This window comes from Coturnix japonica, chromosome Z (assembly GCF_054131305.1).
Source record: "Coturnix japonica strain WE chromosome Z, WE-NBRP24, whole genome shotgun sequence".
NCBI classification, from domain to species: domain Eukaryota; kingdom Metazoa; phylum Chordata; class Aves; order Galliformes; family Phasianidae; genus Coturnix; species Coturnix japonica.
This window is the reverse complement of record NC_140702.1, coordinates 41,470,702-41,489,875: the sequence shown is the minus strand read 5'-3', so window position 1 is coordinate 41,489,875 and position 19,174 is coordinate 41,470,702. Positions and strand designations below refer to the sequence as shown.

Below are 19,174 nucleotides of genomic sequence, written 5' to 3'. Positions count from 1 at the left end.
AGTTTTCACTGGTGCAGATTTTTATGCATGCAGCATGCAGGCTCTTGTTCATATCTGGTGAAAATGTTGAAAAATGTAGTTTTATAGCTGAGATCTTTCTCTATCAAATAGTGGTATTGTGCTCTTTGTATCTGTTGTAGTTTCCAAGGAAATAAGTAAAAGGCATTACTTTCAGAGACATCTGTGTAACTTGTGCTACACCTGTGATGTATCATGCCAGTGAGCTCAGCTCAGAGGTTGCAGAAACCACGCAATTGAAGTTTTATACTCCTTCTAAACACACAGAATCAATTTTAGGCTAAAGTTTCTCATGAGCAGTCTGAGCCAAGGATGAATTTAGTTTTGAGTAGACTGCAGTGAAATGCTGAAATCACTTGCTTTAAAAAAAAAAAAAAAAGAACTCAAGCCTTGTGGCTGACTTGCTTAAAGTTGAATTACGTGTAGGATCATGCTGTGATGATGAGATTCTGTACTGAGTTTACAATAGTTGGTTATGAATCCCTAAGGAACGTTTTGTGAATATGTTCTTACAATACAAATAATTTCTTCAAACCACCGCTCTCAAAAGGACTTGCAGTTTGGGACCAAGGGAAGAATATGCATTGTTAACAAAGAAGCAAAAGCACCTGTGCTTTGGGCACTGGGAACCTGAGCACTGTGACATAAATGATGTGGAGAGCTTCGTTAGCTGTGACTTGCAGAATAAAAACTATTTAATTCTTGTTCTGCCAAGGATTGTTAAGAGTATCACCAGTATATATGGAAGTTAAATTTTCATACTACTACTGCTTCAGGATAAGAACTACTAGAAGACAATATTTTAGACTAAGCTGATTGAAAGGATGTGGCTGTGCCCCAGTTCCATTCATTCTTAGATTTTTCCATGTGTTGAATCACCACAAATGGCTAGTTGCTATGGCAAGTGCTGGCAAATTACCTAGGAACCATTATACATATATTTCTGACATTTTTTCCTCAAGCTGCCACAGTTCAAACCACATCCTCTACAGACTGCAAAGCAGGATTTAGCCTAACCGCAGAAGTCCCTGGGTTTAAAATGTCTGTAGCCTCAGGAGCTGATTAAAATGATTGTTTCTGATTGGTTCTTTTTGGTGCTGATGCCTTTTTTTTCCCCCCCTCTCAATTGTTTTAGAGTCCTAGCCTGCTGTTTCTTGTTATTCTCAGCCAAATTTTTATCCAGGTTTGCTCTGGGGCTTTGCACAGCAGTGTGCACAGTGTCTTTAAAAGAAAATAAATATGAGATTAGCAGCCAGAAAGGCACATGGAATTGCTGAATGCATTTCAGTGCTTGATAAAGCTAAGTAAATGTTTTATTGGCAGAGACTACTGATGTTTTGTTCTTTCTTCCCTTCCTTTTGTTATGATGAATTTAGCCAGGGCTTAGCACACCTGGTGGTTTTTGTTTTGTCAGGTGTATCAAATTCTACATGATAGGAAAAACATTGTTTGAGACACATCCATTGCTTATATATATTGACTTTTTACATGGTTCTCACTGACTGCTTATTATACAAGTAAGAAACTATTCATATCTCTGGCACATTGTTCTACTCATCTGTTAGACTCAGTGTTTATGTTTCCTCTGATGCTTCTAAAGTGTAAACCTCATTGAGAGTCTTATGTCTGAGTCTGTACATACATTCTGGTTTATATACATAAATATGCATTTTTTTTTATACATACAACTATACACATACACATTTTACTTTGTTTTTGAGGTTGACCTTCAACTTCTTTTGCTTTGATTCATTTTTCTGCCAGTGTGAATCATCACAGCCCTTTCAGTTATAGAAGAGGTAAAACCTGCAGCCAGCATTCAATAATGAATGATAATAAATAACCAGAATATAATGTTAAAAACCTATTAAGCAACGAGTTATTGTAGTCTTTAATAAACTGTCAGACATTTTTAGAATGCCCTTATTACCTGCGAGGGAACGCTGTGGTGAATTCTTGCAGTGTGCCATAGGAGCATGCTGCTTGAGTTCAGGAGCTGAGTGCAAAGCCTCAAGTAGGTGTTCTTCCCCTGCCTCCCATTGGGGAAATTCAGACCAGCAGTACTGGAATATCAGATCGGTCTAGTCTGTTCTCTTACTGTTTTATTGTTTGCTTTTTCTGTGCTGCATAGTTGCTCGGTTGATGCTGGGGACACATCAACAGATTGACCTTTGAATGGCTTAAGCCTTACAGTGCCTCCAAGGTCATTTTTCTCTTTCTCCTCATGCCCGTCCAAAAGGCTCCCATCCTCTGTGTGTTAGGCTGGCTGCTCTGGGATCTGGAGGCCTGCTGCGCTTCTTTGTTTTGGTTGCTTGGCAACAGAATTCTGCTGAACCTCCTGTTCTTGTCTATGGTTGGATTTCTGTGTTTCAAGAGCCAGGTGTCATGATAGCCACTAATTTTAATGATTACAGGCACATTTTTCAACTGATCCATTTTTGGAAGGAAACAAGCAAGCACAATATGTTGGTTTTTCAGCACTGTTGCAAAGAGTATGAAAGACACAGAAGGCATATGCTTCTTTGCCTCTATCTGGAATATGAATCTAAACATTTTCTGGTGGAGGCATCTACTGTTGGAATCTCTGTGGGATATTCCCTGGTGTACCTTGCCACCTTATGGAAGAGTCACTCTGAAGGTGGTGTTAAATTTTATAAAGACCTGGCAGTTAGAAGTGATACTTATTGGTAATATTTATCCCTTTTCTTTGTTGTGAGTTCTAGGTTTTGATTCCGTGATTTTCAGTTTCTCGAATCTTCAGTGAAGCATTCATTAGTATCAAGCCTTGCTGTTTTTTTGTTTGTTTGTTTTGTGACTACATCACCCCCTGTTTTTGTTTTTTTTTTGCATGGGCCTAGCCTGTTGGTGCAAGCTCTTGTCTTTTAATAGCACTCATGTAAAGTCTCAGTGCTCTTTGACAGAAATTGCTTGCGTTTGTTCAGGCTTCTTGCATCACTTAAAAATCTAAATTTAGGTTGATTAAACTCGTAACTTAGGAAGGAGTTTACGGAGCATACTGCACTCTATGGAAAACAAGTAGGATTAAGTATCTCAGTTTGCTCATCTCTAAATGAGAATGGTGGTTTGTACTGTAAGAGGCTTGTGTGAACCTCATGAAATGTGTAACATCATGTTTCCAGTTGGCCACTTGACGAGTTCCTGCATTCACAGCTGGAGAGTTACAGATAAAACAGATTTTTCTGACTTTATACTGCTAAATAACAAAAGGTAAACAATGAAGAACAATAAAACAACACTAGCCTCTTTCTTCCTCCCTTAATTTTCACTGTGTGATAGGAGCAGCTTTTTGCATTTGTTAGGTGATGATCTTTTATAAAGTATATTATTAATTCTTCCTGTTCATTTTTCTTCAGCTACTGTGTTTTAGTAATGAGAACAGTGAACTATCTGATAGATTTTCTGGGTGAACCATCAAATAATTGATCATGACTTTTCCTCTGTGTCCACATTTTCAAAGTGTAAAACGTGAAGTTTCTTCAGAGTATAGTTTGGATTCTATAATAAACTGGTTTAGGTGTGGTGAGATCTGGCTTGAAAGGTGTGGAACGCTCTGAAGAAGAAAACAAAATTTTGAAAATCATGCTTTTAAACTCAGTCAAGCAGTATCTACCTTTAGATTTGTTATCCTCTTTACTGCATGATTAGAGGACTTGTTTCTCCTTATGGTGGACTTCATTATCATCATCCCTCAAAAATGGGATAAATGGTCAAATGGTCAGAAATTCTTCTTGTTTCTTGTGTTTTCTCTGAAAGCAAACTTACAAGTGTAAGACGGAAATAAAATAGTTGTATGTAACAATCTCATTAGATTTAAAGTCAAGATAAACTAGATATCTCAAGCTTTTTTTTTTGTTTTTTTTTCCCCCGGAGAAGGTATGTTTTAATGTATTTAGGTGCTTTCTCCTGGAGACGAGGAGTGTGGGACAAAATTGTGCTATTAAGATCAGCTGGAAAGAAACCATCACAAGTGTTAATTCATACATTAATTATTGTCTGCTGTATTATTCATTTTCTGAAGAAAACAAAGACATGGACATACAGCTTGCTCAAAACTGTGTAAAGAAGCAGGGAGGTCCATAAGGAGAATTCAGTGCTTTTTATGTCAGTTTTGTTACTAGGTTTCTCCTCTTACAAAAGAATCCAATAACTTGGCTCCACACTTGACAGTATTGTACTTCTTTTTGTCAACAGGAACGTGCATGGTTTAGTAAAAACTATTTGGAAACTACTGCAAATTCAAGCTGTACAACTGGGAAGAGATGGAGATGAGGCTGTTCAGAATCTGTATGGAATCAGGTTGGTTTCAATTTGTTTTAAATAGACTCCCTAACAACATTTTGTAATAAAGGCTAATACTGGCCTTCCATCCATTTACTTGTTCGTTAATTTGGGTTATTTTAGTCCTGCTAACCAGTTCTTTGCAAATATGATAGAATAGTGGCTGTGCAAGAGAGTTAACTGCTTCATGTTTCTTGAGTGATTCAAGGGACAGCTGGCTGGTACAGTTGAACCTGGCTTCATTTTTGAGCTCAGCCTTTATTATATTTGTGTGCTTATCAGCTGGGGGAAGATGTTACCCCAAGTTCACAACTGTACAGATGCTTAACAACATAAAGCAATTGTTTTTGAACAGTTCTCAGTAGTTACAGTTCTCACAAAACAAATCTTTAATTGAATGCTATTTTTAATAGAATAATTTGTTACAACCTTCACTGTACAGTTTTTAATGTGCATCCTAACAGTTCATAATGGTAAAGAGAAGTGTGTACTGAAGTAGTCTGTTCAGGTAAGCAGCAATAAGTGAGAACAGAAAAGACTTGTGAAACAAGTAATATTATGAATATATATGATGGTCGCAGTATAATTGTTAGAGGTGGTTTTCTTTTTAATTTTTATTTTTTTTAAAATTTTGCTACTTTTCTTAACTGAGCTCTGGAATTCATTCAAGGTCTTAGTCATATTTAAGAATCTCACTAGGATAGATATGGAGTATATCTGAGCTGTTTTCTTTTTGCCAAATAGCAGGGAAATAATGCTGTAGTAACAATTCCAGCAGAACTGATCTTCATTAACTTCAGACAACTCCTCAATAACTTAGAACAGCGTATTTGCCATTTCCCTGAACCAGCAATGCACCCTTGTGGCAAAGAAGGCCTGCAGCAGCCTGGGATGCAGTACAAAAGGTGTTGCCGTCTAGTTGACAGAAGTGATCCTTCCCTCTGCTCAGTCACGGTGGGACAGATTTTGGTGCTGAGTCCACTGCCAACTTATCAGTGCAAAATAAAATAAATAAATAGATAAATAAACTTATTGGAGAGAGTCCAGACAGAGCCACACAGATGACAGAGGGACTGGAGCACTTACATATTACTGTAATATCACAACTAATTCTTAAAAAGAATTGGGAGAAAATAATGTCTTGTAGTTTGCAGGATTTTGTGTGGTTGTGTGTTCTGATTTCATTTAGAAAAGCCTCTGTAGTTATAGACCTGTGGTTCTACACTTCCCTTAAGCAAATCAACCTTGGAAAACTGAGAACTGTTTGTCTCTGCTGCTGAAGAAAGCAGGAAATGTTCCTTTTAACCTAGTAAATTGATAGGAACTGCCTCATTTATTACTTAGCTTTGGGATTCCTAATTGTTTCCGTAAGCTGTGTAAGTATCGCTGTCCTTCTGACATACTGGTATTTCAGGGGTTGCTAAATACCAAATCAAATGTGCCATTTTATAAGTGTGTGTGAAATAACTGATGCAACCTTAAATTTAAATTTGGGGTGGTCTTAGTATTTATGATGAAGTTGGAACTAGCTATAGAGAGACAGAAATAGTGAGAAAGTGGTTGTGACTTTGCTTGAGTACCGCACATTCCCAGTGGATTAGTTCTCTCTCTGCTGTAGCATAAATTTGTTTGCTGTTTTTTTTTCAAGCAATTCTGAAGTTACTGTTGAAGACAAACTTCTCTGTACACACCCTTTTCCAAATGCCCATAGCATTATAAAATATAACTCCTTGGGGTTACATATTTTGATGTTTCATTATTAATCACAGTTAACTATGGAGCTTAACAGATTTATTTTAGCATTGAGCTCTGTGCATTAGAGCACACAAAATTTGTCATAAAAAAACCCTTGCTTTTTATTGGATAACAAGCTGTCTTTATTTTGGGCTTGGTATGTCATGTGGGCCTACTTCATGGCATTTCGATTTTGTCATTGTAGGAGCACTTCAATGACAGATTACATGTTTTTCTCATTTGAAATGGTAGTTAAAATATGACAAAGGTATTGAAATAAGCAGATGCTGTAACTCTGTATGTCTGTACAGGGCTGAGCTCTTTCAAGATTCTGGCATAAGTCAGTACTGTTTCTAACTGGCTGCCTAAAAAAAATGGTTCTTTTCATGACTTGCTAGACTCCAGTGCTAGGCAGACAACAAATTGTCTCTTGAAAGCTGCAATGCAGCAATAACCTTGGCATTTTGAATTTCTGTTTTAGAATTATAGGAGATTCTGTAACTCCAGTGAAACGTTTACAGAATCAAGGAAGGCAGACATCTGAAGACCATGCATATAAGTAAACAAATTTTAGATAAATGAATACAGAGTTTGCCATACCTCCAGCCCAAAAATGCGGGCCAGAGCTGCAGTGTATGCCTACTTCTCATTTAGTACATGTTTTCTGAACATGCTACAGGTGGTCAGTCTCACAACAGTCCCTGTAGTTTGAAATTACTTGTTTTCCTGAACTGAATCACAGTTCTAAAGAAGAAAAAATTATTTAAGGAGCAGAGGAGAAAATGCAGTTTAAAAAATAAATAAATGAAAATAAAAGTTCTGTGCTTGAAGAATTGTTCCAGTAACTGATTTATTTTTCTAAGTGAAAATACTTACTCTTCTTATAGACTAAATTTGCCAATTTCAGTTCTGAACATCTAGTTATTGTTTGCTACCTTCACCAGGTTTACCAGTAGGTACTCGCTAGATGACATCTGAAGTACTGTGTTCAACTTTGGGGCCCCCAGTCCAAAGAAGAAGTGATAAACCTGAGTGAGTGTATAGGAAGGCCTGTGGGATTATCATAGGGCTGCAGACTAGAGCACCAACCTCAGCTTGGTGAAGCAGCAATCCTGTTTGCTCTTTCAGGTCTTCTGGGTGGTGTAGGTGGCAGTCAGTCATTGACTCAGCAGACTTGCACTGGTGGTAGGAGTTCTGTCCGTGAAGAACAGCTGACTCTGATGCCTTGGTGATCTCAAATCAGCAGTTGTCACAAGGCTGGCAATAAAGAAAGAGGATTGCAGGCTGCTGTGGGACCTTCTAAAAAGAAAAGCTGGTGAGGGCCATCAGCTGAGAACAGATTTAAAGTGTTCAGTTGAACAAATGGTTGATTTGGTTTCAGACACTGAAGATTTTTATCTGTGCTTGAAAGACAGAAGTGTATTGTGGTTCCAGTTATTTTGTGTGTATTGTTTGGTACCTACCGCCTAATGCTGTTATCAACTCAAACTGGCTAACACATTTTCACACCATTGATTACATTGATTTAAAATAAAATAAAAGAAATAGACCTGTGCCAAGAATTTTCAAATTGACTCTTTGTTTAATTCTCTCCTCCCAAGGATCCTTGAAAATGTACTAATTTCATAGTGTAAGTTTTGGGAAAGCAGGTAAAGAGGGTTGTTTAATGCCAGGGTGTTAAACTTTCCATTTCTACAGCTGCTTTTATTTTGAACCTAGCAAATTTACGCACTAACTTACTGCATTATAGATCCAAATGTGGTTTTTCTGCATTTCAGGAACAATCCTCATCCATTAATTACTGTCCTTGAAAATAGACCTGACTGCTGGCCAGTTCTACTGCAGCAGATAACAGTGTTTTTCCATCAGTGTCCGGAGAGGTAAGTAAATGAGTAAATTGAAAAACAGCAAATGTAGGTAACTCAGTTGTCAGCGAAATTTTCTTCTTGAAGTGAACTACAATTGTAGAGGCTTGTACGTAAGCAATAAAAAGTGTGTCTTTGGAAAAAGATAACTGTGTTACTAAATTTTGTAACTTACAGGTTAAAAACAGAATAATAAGTAACTGTATAATCCACTGAAAATCTATTTTAAATATTTTTCTTAAATCATCTGTATAGGTGACATTTTTGTGGATGTGGAGAAATATGTGCAACGTTGATTAAAGAAAAACAGAAAATTTATTTTGATGATTTATTTTGTAAGAAGAGTTAAAATTAGAAATTAAATAAAATTAGTTTAAAAAACAACAATCCACATTCTGTGCTAGAAACCACAATTACCATAGTTCATCTGTGAATGGAAGAAGCTTACTAATCCCATTAGAAACTGTAATCTCCAGCATGTTTGAGCAAGTGGAGTTTTACAGGGGCACAAGAATGATTTGCATTTGCCAAAATTTTGACTATTTAGTCAAAGATGACAATTAATATATCTTATGTTTTGCAAAAATTAGTTATATATATGGATGATGTAAGATAAGCACAGGAAGCTATATCTCATAGGAATGGATGAGTTACTTACATATATATATATATATGTATATATATACACACACACATATATACACACTCACTATATATATATGGTATATGCATCTTGATTTAAAAAAAGATCAATGGCATCGCCATACATTTAACAAGCAACAAATATCTACCCACAATTTCAACATTCTTTCATGCTTATCTCCAAGGAACTTCCCCAGTAGAATTTCAGTGTAAGATACTGAACAGAGGAGCTGCCTTGCAGGCAAATGTTTTAAATGTTTTTACAGCCATGTGCATGCATTTCAGATAAAAAGGATCTTCTTTCTCTCGTTTTCTGGAAGACTCACATAAATTGATCAGAGTAATATTATAGTGAAACTGACTTCTATATCCTGCTAATGTAAACGAATAAAAGAAGTTTATTGATCTCATAAAATTCTAGTAGGTCTAAGCTACATGAGGCATTCAACTAAAAGTCCAACTTGTCTTTCCACTCAGCTACTAAATCTGAGACTCACAGAGTCTCAACAGAGGTCTGACTGTTTTTTTTTGCTGGTGGTGTGTTTCAAATTAAACATCTTAAACATCCTTACCACTTTTAGTGCAGAAACATCTGTCGACTAAAATTCCAGACTGATAATACGTAGATATAGGTTTCTTACTAAGTTACTTTCAAGCTCTATCAAAGCAGAGTCTTGTTTGAAACTGACCTCTAGTATTGATTTTCAGTATGTGTGCTAATGTATTGACCATTACAGAATCACAGAATGGTTTGGGTTGGAAGGGACCTCTGGAGATCATCAAGTCCCAACCCCCTGCTAAAGCAAATTCTCTAGAGTAGACCACACAGGAAAGTATACAGATGCAAGGCCATGCACCAAGCCATGCTCAATTGCTAAAGGTTCCTGTCAGTCTGCTTCTCCAAATTATCTAGTTTCATTTGAAAAAACATGCTTACCAGTGCTTTGAATGCTCTCTCCTGTTCGACATCAGCAATAAAATTGCAGAATGTACTCAATCTTATCACCAATTCATTAACGAAGACTAAGGAGCACTGGAGCCACTAATTATTCCTGTAGAACACCATCACTTGACTGCTTGATGATACATTTTGTGTCACTGATCATTACACTTTGAGCCTAAATGTCTAGTTTGTTTTCCGCCCCTATACAGTCCACTTACCCAGGCGTACTTTGCCAAATTTCTGATAGGGAGACAATGGATGACTTTATTAAAGGTATTATATTAGTCTTATTTGATTGTCTAATAATGTCAGGATCAACTGGCAGTCCTAACATGGTCAAACTGAAAGAAATGTTACATGTTAAATTTTTGCCAGCAAGCTGCATTGGTTAAAACAGCTGTAGTCTCCTGTGATTGTTTAAGACCATTGCCCAGGCTGGATGGGACTTTGAGCAATGTGATCTAGAGGGAGGTATCCCTGCATATAGCAGTGGAGTTGGAACTAGATGATCTTATAAGTCCCTTCCAACCAAAACCATTCTAAGAAATAAGAAGAACAGATAGCTCTTTTTAGTTAAAATCAGATTTCATAATTAAAAAAAGATCATTCTGAATAATGTATTCTAAGTACTACTTCATTATGGTGCAGTAGACTCTCATTTACCACAGAAAATAACTTCCTTGAATTGAGGAGAAGTGGAATAAAATGAAGAGTGTCTTAATGTTCAAGTGTATATCAAATTGTATTCCTGAGTGAATAGTCTCTTACAAATGCATGATACTACTTTGTGATATTAAATCATGAGGGTATTTTCATTGCTTTTTTTTGTTGTTTGTTTTGTGAGAATATGTAATATTTTTCTTAATGCCTTTCTATTCATTATAGCCTGTGAATTACTGCAGACCCAGGGAATGTAACTTTACTTGGATTTTCTTTAAAGGTTATTTAGCTTATAGTAGAAAGTACTCTTGGCAATTTTATTTTATTTTATTTTATTTTATTTTTTTTAACTGCAGAGCGCAGAGTTCTTGTGTTGCTATAATGGCTCCGTTTCTAAGATACCTGTACTGTGAGCCATCTCAGTTACGGGAATATGCTGAACTGCGAATGGGCTTGCTTAGGATTTTACATCAACCACGTGGTCCAAAGCATAAAGAAGCACCCTGTGTTCTGGAGCATCGTATTCTTCAGCTCCTGTGTGATTTGATTCCACACCTTCAGGTAAAGTTGTTGCCAGACCCCAACAGCAATGAGAGTTCGGTTACTGCCTTTCAAGTGAACAAATAGAGCACTGTCTCATTTTCTGTAGACCTCATTCTGCATGGTGGTAAATACTATTACCATTTCTTTTGAGATGTACATTAAAATCTTAGTTACACTGTAGAGGAAGTGGCCTAGAAATATCTGATAGAAGAATATTTCTGTTAAAAATAATATTTCCCTGCTGTATGAAATCCCCATGCAGTTTGTTTTATTTGCCCAAAAGGACCTCAAGAACTGAGTTAATTCTCTACTGCATTTGATGAAGAGCAAGGGATTTTTCTCATCAGTCACTTTAGGACCTTAAATTCTTAAGTTCATCTGTTGATGTTGTAGTTATGTTTTATTAAAGATTCCTGAATTTTGTTCTCTAAAGTGTTACTAATAATTGCAATGAAAAGACTGTAGAGGCAATAAAACTAATTTTAAACTTGAAGGAGTTCTGCATAAATAGGGAAGGACAATTAAACTGGAATGTGTTTTTCAACTACCTCTCTATAGGTTAAAGACTTGCCACAAGTTACAGAAGCCTTGTTTTTTCTTCAAGAGCTATTCCTCAGCCTGTTGCGCTTTCCTGTGTTTTGGAAAGTTCAATTATCCCAATTTTGTCTGCAACTGATATGCTTCTGTGAAGTGTGTTTAAATGTAACAGGAGAATGTTCATCTCTGATCTCCTTAATGGAGGACAACTTTGAGCTCGTACAAGAGGTAAGAGTTCGTTTTTGTGGAGGGAAACAGTCATGTTAAATTTAAAGGATGTCATGCTAAAGGCAGGATTTCAAGGCTTTGATACATGGCATTTATTTTTGACTGACCAATGCTGTTTCAAAAGCTGATTTTTTTTTTTTTCTTGGTTAAAAACCTTCTGAGGGAAAAAAAAAAAACAAACAACAAGCCACAAACTGATGCTGTGTATGTAAGTTAACCTTTAAACATAGAGATTGGTTTAAACTGAGTACTGTGTTGTAGTTACACATTTAAAATACTTACTGTGCACTGTTTATACTCCTAATTGCATGTTTTGCGTCACCGTGTTCATTACAAGGCATTAAGAAACTCCTTAGAGAATTATGGCTGCTTTTCTTTATTTTACTGTTCATCCTCTTGGAAAACAAAGATAACTTGAACCTTTTTCATTTTTTCCTTATAGGTGTTTCCAGTGGAACAGTGTGTAATTGGACTAGCACTTCTGCTGCTGCAAACACCAGAAAGTCAACAGAAGTCTATCTTGAGTCTAGGTAAAGCTCTTCTGAAAGAAGAATCCAAACACTTAAGATTGTGTATTAATTTTTGTTTTGCGAGAGCAGGCTCTGCACTTCCCTGAAATTTAAATTGAAGTGTGAAATATTTTACATAAACAGGATTTTTCCTTGATTTGAAAAGTAAAATATGATATGATGGCAGTAAGGCTCAGCTTTTCCCACTACACTGACTTTTTCTATGAATGTTACTGTATTCTATCCCTTTGTATTGAAGCCTACTTGTTTCATTTTTAAGTCAATGTGAGAATATTTTCAGTGGAGATTAATACACATTCTGAATGGTTTATTTTGATAGATTATAAGACAGTAGGATTGGTAGTCTTCTTAATGTTTGTATGCACTTTTGACTAACAGTTTTGATTGAGTTATTACAGTAGAAGTGAGGGACTGCACCACCTTCCATGACTGAGTTTTGTGCAGCCATCAAGTTCTTTACTATAAAACAGAAGAGTATGGGTCCCTAAGTAGAATGTTCTACTGAAAATAAAAGGGATTCTCCAAAAGTGCTTCCTCTATTGTTACATTGGCCCACAACACCAGTAGTGGATGTTGGATAAGTGGCAGTAGTGACTGAACCTTCCTAACAATATTCCATTACATTTTGTTGCTATGTGACAGAGGGGCAGTCTGAACAAAATAGCATCTGACATGGAAGCTGTGTATGGAGGAAAGGGTTGGAACTGAATTTTTCCATGCAGAAAAAATGGTGTCTGTTGACATCCATCAGTGCTTGCTCGATGTTTATGGACACCAAACCATGGGTGTGACCACAATGAGGCAGTGGGTGGTGACTTTCAACAGTGGTGACAGCAACTGCAGGTCACCTGTGCTGGTGCAGATTTGTATGAGCATGGCATGCAGGCTCTTGCTCACTGCTGGTGAAAATGCAGAGCCAACAGTGGTTACTACATTCAAAAATAGTTTTGTAGCTGAGGATTTTCTGTATCAAGTAGTGTTATTGTGCTCTTTCTATCTGTTGTAGTTTGCATGGAAATAAATGGGCAGCATTACTATGCACTGTATAATTCTTGAAACTGCTGCTTTCTTTGACCAGCCTGTCTCCTAGAAATGTTTGCATCATGCAAAAATACAAATGGCCCTAGTTTCTTTTTCCCAAGCTAATTATCTCTTTGTCCCCATTTTCTTTAATAGCCTACAAGCTCCTTTCCTCTTCAGAAAACGTTTCACCCACGGCCCTTGTTTTGGTGATGCCTCTGCTACAAATCGTATCTTCTTCATCAGTTGGAGACTGCTTACAGGAGGATGATTCTGGAACTACTAGGCAGCAACTGGCTACAGATCTTTTGGAAATATTAAAGGAGGAAAATGGGAGGAATAAAAAGGAATTGGTAATGTTCTGAGTTTCTTTTGTTGTTGTTTTTCATTTGTTTATATTTTGTGGTAATTACAGGAGTGTATTTAACATTCTGCAGCATTATACCTATCTGACTGAGAAATACTTTGTATCTACAAGTTGGTTAATGTAATATTTTATGGAAATTCTCTACATTGTGTATTTTGCATAACATTAGGCTAATAGTATAACTGGATGACTTCTTTCTTTTCTTTTAGAGACCATACGAAGAATTCACCTGAAATATTAAGTAACAGGAATTAGTAGAAAACCACATTATGTACACTTATTTTGTTTATTCTGCTTATTCTTTCTTACTGGCTAGATATTCTGGCTTTTTTTAATGTGTACTATAGTTCTCCATCTATTTACCCCTACCTGTTTTTCAAATGCAGTAATTGTAGTGCCCAAGAAATGTATTAATTTATCTTTAAATTAAATGCTAATTTACAAAGCTATCCAAGGTGTAGAGGCATTATACTTCCCATTAGTAAAGAAAAGCATCCTTAAAACGGAGCTCTGCAGTATTACAGAGAACTGTGGTTGCCACTCAGGATCTTCTTTTCCCTGGTAATTTAAAGATTTGTGGGCCTGACCCACTGAGGTCTGAATTAGAATTTCTAACTTAAATTTGGAGACTGCTTTTCAAATACTTTAATACTTGCTTTTAAAATAAGTGTTCTTTATCTAATTACTACATGCCAGTTACTGTATTGATAATAACTGAGATTTCTGAAAACTTTGTGTTTTCTAAGGAAGCAGAATTAAAAGGAAAAAGGTGCTTTGCGTTGGGTTTCTTTTAATGAAGAACTCCTAACACATGCATTAAATATATATAATTAATATAAATTAATTTGTAGAAGCTTAATATTTATCATTTTGTATATGCAATTTAATATATAACATACATATATACATATCTATAGAAATAGTCTTTTTTTACTCTTGTAGTGTGTGTATATATATGTCTTTATATATACATATAAGTAAATGAAATGGGCTAAGTCAGGAGAATTTCTCACTTGTGTTTTGCTGCTTTTCTGCTTCTAAACTTTACCTACCATAATGACAACTGTGGAACATGAATTCCGAGAAATGAGACATTTACAGCAAAACTAACTGTAGAGTAACATATAATATGTTTTTCTTTAGTGCTATGAAAAGATATTTCCTTAAAATATTTAAATATTTGTGTGATGTACATAAGCTTCTAATGTACTCCCAGTTTCACTGTATATGTTTTCTTGAGGACACAGCACTGCAGTCACCTACAGAAATAGGAGTGATGGATTACAAATAAAGCAGAAGTTCCTGAGTAGAAAACATTCAGTCATCCTAAACTTAAGAATTAATGTAAAGGATTGTAATGAAATGTGTTATTTATTACATTTATTGTATTGGCATCCTCAGTTTAAGATTTGTTTCAGATGATACAACTGAATAAGCTACTTCTTTTTTCTTTCATGATGTTTTACTTGTTCATTTCAAAACTGTTTGTATGTTTCATTTTGTTTCAGACATCCTGTAAACTCCTGTTCCCCATAACCAGCTCTTATTGTTCACTGTACACTACTTGGAAGATTTTAGAGCTCATGAAAGAAAAGTACGCAGTTACTGACTGGTTATCTTCAGTGAGGTCACTGCTGCCTGTTACAACTCAAGTCCCTACCCATATTTTTCTTCTGCTGGCTTATCTACTGATCCAAGAAAAGGGAGACAGTCTTCGTGATGTACTGCAGACTGCTATGGAGGTAGCCAAAGCTGACTGTTCTCAGGTGAAAACTTAGTGTTACTATTTTTTCTTACAGGAACTGGAGTGGATTCCCCACCTCAAGAGGGGCATGTCTGCCACTGTTTCCTGCTATCAGGTTCAATTGGTCATGAGACTGAGCATGCTCTCCCTGTAGGTACATGCACACAGAGCACATGTACATCATGTGTCTGTGTCTGTATGTATATAATGCAGACACACAGTGCACTCTCATGAACACTATCAGCACTAGTGGCTGAATTTTGCTCTCTTCCTGCTGAGCACATTGGCTGTATACATACACATTGTATACATATGTGTAGTGTGGCTGTTTCCAGCAGCTGGGCTCAGACTCTCAGGCACACACTAGCTGACTTCTGGATCCATCTCCCCAGTTGCTGGCATCTGGACTTAAAAGCCCCTGTGGCTGCAGCTCTGTTACAGTTGCTGGTACAGACTGCCTTACAAGCAAGCACACACAACTGTGTGCATGCACATATAAACAGCTGGCTGGACTACCCTGGCAACACATGCATGTATACATGTGTATATCTTCACCCAAGCATTAATATATGCACGTGTACATACATGTATGTTCGCACCCATGTACTTGACACATGCAGCTCACTAGAACGCTCCTCGTCTCTGGCTTTTCAGCTTGTAGTATTTTTCGTTGTGTACAGTAACATGTGCGTTATGCCTCTGTGTTAGGGTGTTTCCCTGTTTTCAGGGTTAGGAAAAAAACCTGCTTTATTTAGTGAAATTAACTGATAAGGATGCAATAAAACACCAGTAAGTTGGAAAAAGGCTACTAAACCATTTCTGGCTTTGGAAGGATCTTCATCCTACTGAAGTTACTGGAGGACCACCAAGTCACTTGTGATGTCTGTTGTATTACTTCTTAAAAATATCTCCATAGTCTGTACTGTTTTGTCTGATTCATTAGTGAATCTAAGTCAGGTTTATGATGTATACTTTTATGTTTCTTCATCACTTAGGTAAGTGCAGATATATTGCTTTCTAGTGGAGATAAATAGGTAGATCAGGAATCACTGTACAAAAATAATCATCTTGTAAAATGGAAAAAATGCTGGCAAGAGAGAAGTGTTGTTTTGAGTGCCAGATATACCATAAGGACAAGTTTTATTTGCTTAAGTTTCCCACTTGCTTTCTTTTTTAAATAGCTGTCACACTCTGTAGCACAGAAGTAATAAAAAGTGAATATGCACTTAGTACCTTTAGGGTACCAAGAACTGCAGGTCTGGGATGCTACTGAACATGTACTGAAATGCTGCACTAATACAGAGTCACTATACAGTGCTTTTGGAGATATGTGTAATTCCTAAGCTGAAGATGTTATTTAACTTGATGCCAGCTTCATATTCTTTTGATTGCTCATATATAACTTCCTTGTATATGTCTTGTAAATTCTCTGTCAAGCTCACCTTTGTTTTCTTGTGTGGGTCTATTTCATATGCAGCAGGATCAAAACTGATTAGGATGCATGTGATTTCTTCATTTTTTTCCTACCATTGATTGAACTTTTTTTGCATTTTTTAACTTATATCAAATTTATAGCTTTGAACTCAATTGTACTTTTTTATTGCAATTAATTTTGGTAGGTGTTAATTATCTTATTTCAGGGCTTACAAGTTATTAAATAGCCTTTTGCATCATGAGCCTTGAGATTCAGTAACTTTAAAGACTGAAAATCTTATATGTATATATGTCTATTTTTGATTGATCCTATGTGAAAAGTAATTTTGATTCCTATTCAGACACATACTAACAGATGAAAAGGTCCGTTTTTCAGTCTGGAAAAAAATTGTAGCCATTTGCTGTGGAATTACTCATCAGAACTGTGAGCATTATGTAGGTATAGAAGAATGTGTGGAATGTATTTATTTACATGAGCTGTAAGATCACCACTGTGGTGGGGAGAAAAAAATAAATAAATTGTATTTAATTCCTAGCTAAACCATCTAAAAGCCTGTGGATGTATTGTCCTGCAGTGTAGCTGGGTTTCCAAGAAGTGAGTCACCTCCAAATATATTTAACTCACCACATTTCCCACTAGAGCTTGGAGAAGCAGACACAATCATTTGAAGGGACTAATTCAAAAAGGAAGGTTTATGTGGTATTTTAAAATGTTTTGTTGTAGTGTCTGTAGTTATAGCATTGACTTTTCTTTTTGGTTTGAAAGTAAACAATGGATGCAGCATACTAGCAAGAGGTAAAGTTAAAATTGAGTACTAGTAACTCTTAACATAGTTGTGACACTTCCAATCACAAGTAGCCATCAGTTATATTGGGAAGGGTTACTGGCTGGCTCATCTAGTGTTTTAGAATACTCATGTTGTATGTGAATTAATTAGGGAGATGTGTAACTTCCTTCATTTTATTGTGTTTTGGAGTTCCTGTTTTGCCCTGTGCATTCTGCTGTTATAAAACCAATGCTATCAAGGTAGTATTTCATCTTAATGAATATAAAGATGGCTGCAGATTCAAAATACTGTTGTACAAAGCCTGAATCTCAACTTTGATATTTGCTGAACTCTTCAAGAAACCTGCATGACTGCATAGTTAATGCGTACAATTCAAAACAGGAATGGGACCTAGCTCTTAGTTTTATTTTTGAAATATTCATTTCATTGTGCTTGGTACACTCCTTGGCTTATGCATGGAAGAGATGCCCTGGGATTGAGGTCTGAAGTAAGCGGATATAATAAGCTTGCTGTGAGTTAGAACTGACTCCTCAAGGTCCCAGGCAGAAATATGCTAAATCAAGTTGTCTTTTTCCTTTTCTCTCCCACCCCCCCAGGATGTTTTTCCCTTTCTTTCTTAATCCGTTTCATGATTCTTTCTTATAATGATTGCTACTTTCTTTCACAGGGATGGATTCTTTCTGTAAAAGTGCAGATGTAAAATCCTCGGGGCTGTGTCAGTATGTCGTTTGAATATTCAAATGGATGGAATCTTTCTCAGCTTTTCTAGGCAACCTGTATCAGTGCTCAGTCAGCTTCATAGTGGAAAAAAAATGTTTCTTGATGTTCAGAAAGAGCCATTGGTGTTTCAGTTTGTGCCTATTGCTTCTTGTCCTGTCATTGGACACCATTAAAATAGACGAAGTTACATTTTCATTGCATCCTCCTTTCAGGAATTCGTATACATTGATGTAGCCTCCTTTCAGCCCTAGGCTACTATTGGTTCAAGCTTTCTCAGCCTTTCTGTGTGGGGGAGATATTCAAGTCTCTTGATCATGTTTGTGGCCTTTCACTGTACTCTCTCCAGTATAGAACAGGAACACAGAATCATTTAGGTTGGGAAGAAAACTTCATATTGAGTCCAACCATGAACTTGACCTCTACCAAGTCCCATCACTAAACCATGTTCCTTAATGCCATATCCATACATCTGTTAAATATCTCCAGGGATGGGTGCTCCACTGCTTCCCTGAGCAGCCTGTTCTAGAGCTTGACAACCTTCTCTGTGAATATTTTCCTAATATCCAATCTCTGAACTTCCCCTGATACCACTTGAGACTGTTTCCTCACATTTTATCACTTTCCATCCAAGAAAAGAGACTGATGCCCTCCTTTCTGCTACCTTCTTTCAGGTCACTTCAGGGAGCAATGAGGTCTTAGTGTTCTTTCACCTCAGCCATTCAGAGTGACCTAGACAGGCTCAAGCAGTGGAACTTCATGGGATTCAACAAATCCAAGCACAAGGTCTTGCCACGTGGGTGGTGGCAACCCCCACAATCAGTACAAGTGAGGGGATGTAAGAGTAGAATGCAGGCCTGCTGAAAAGAACTTGAAAGGTACTGGAATAGGATGCCCAGTGAGATAGTGGATGCCTTGTCCCTGGAGGTAGTCAAGGCCAGGATGGACCAGGCTCCGAGCAACCTGACTGAGCTGTGGATGTCCCTGTTCATTGCAGGGGGGTTGGGCTGGATGACCTTTAAAGGTGTTCTCCAACTCTTAGGATTCTGTGATTCTCTTGACATATGGTGATCTGTTTACATCAGAAATAGGAAGCCTTTCATTG

The 19,174-nt window shown here is 36.9% G+C and overlaps 1 protein-coding gene across 4 annotated transcripts in view; it reads left to right on the top strand.

Moving 5' to 3' along the window:
- The window catches only part of FOCAD (focadhesin), an 86,603-nt gene that overhangs the window by 10,902 nt on the left and 56,527 nt on the right, over positions 1-19,174 (top strand). For all 4 annotated transcript variants that reach the window (XM_015849089.3, XM_015849086.3, XM_015849088.3 and 1 more), the window contains 7 exons: positions 4,231-4,335; positions 7,830-7,931; positions 10,518-10,722; positions 11,263-11,469; positions 11,912-11,999; positions 13,176-13,372; positions 14,895-15,152. In XM_015849089.3, the coding sequence (XP_015704575.2) occupies positions 4,231-4,335; positions 7,830-7,931; positions 10,518-10,722; positions 11,263-11,469; positions 11,912-11,999; positions 13,176-13,372; positions 14,895-15,152 (1,162 nt within the window). The remainder of the gene's footprint in view (positions 1-4,230; positions 4,336-7,829; positions 7,932-10,517; positions 10,723-11,262; positions 11,470-11,911; positions 12,000-13,175; positions 13,373-14,894; positions 15,153-19,174) is intronic.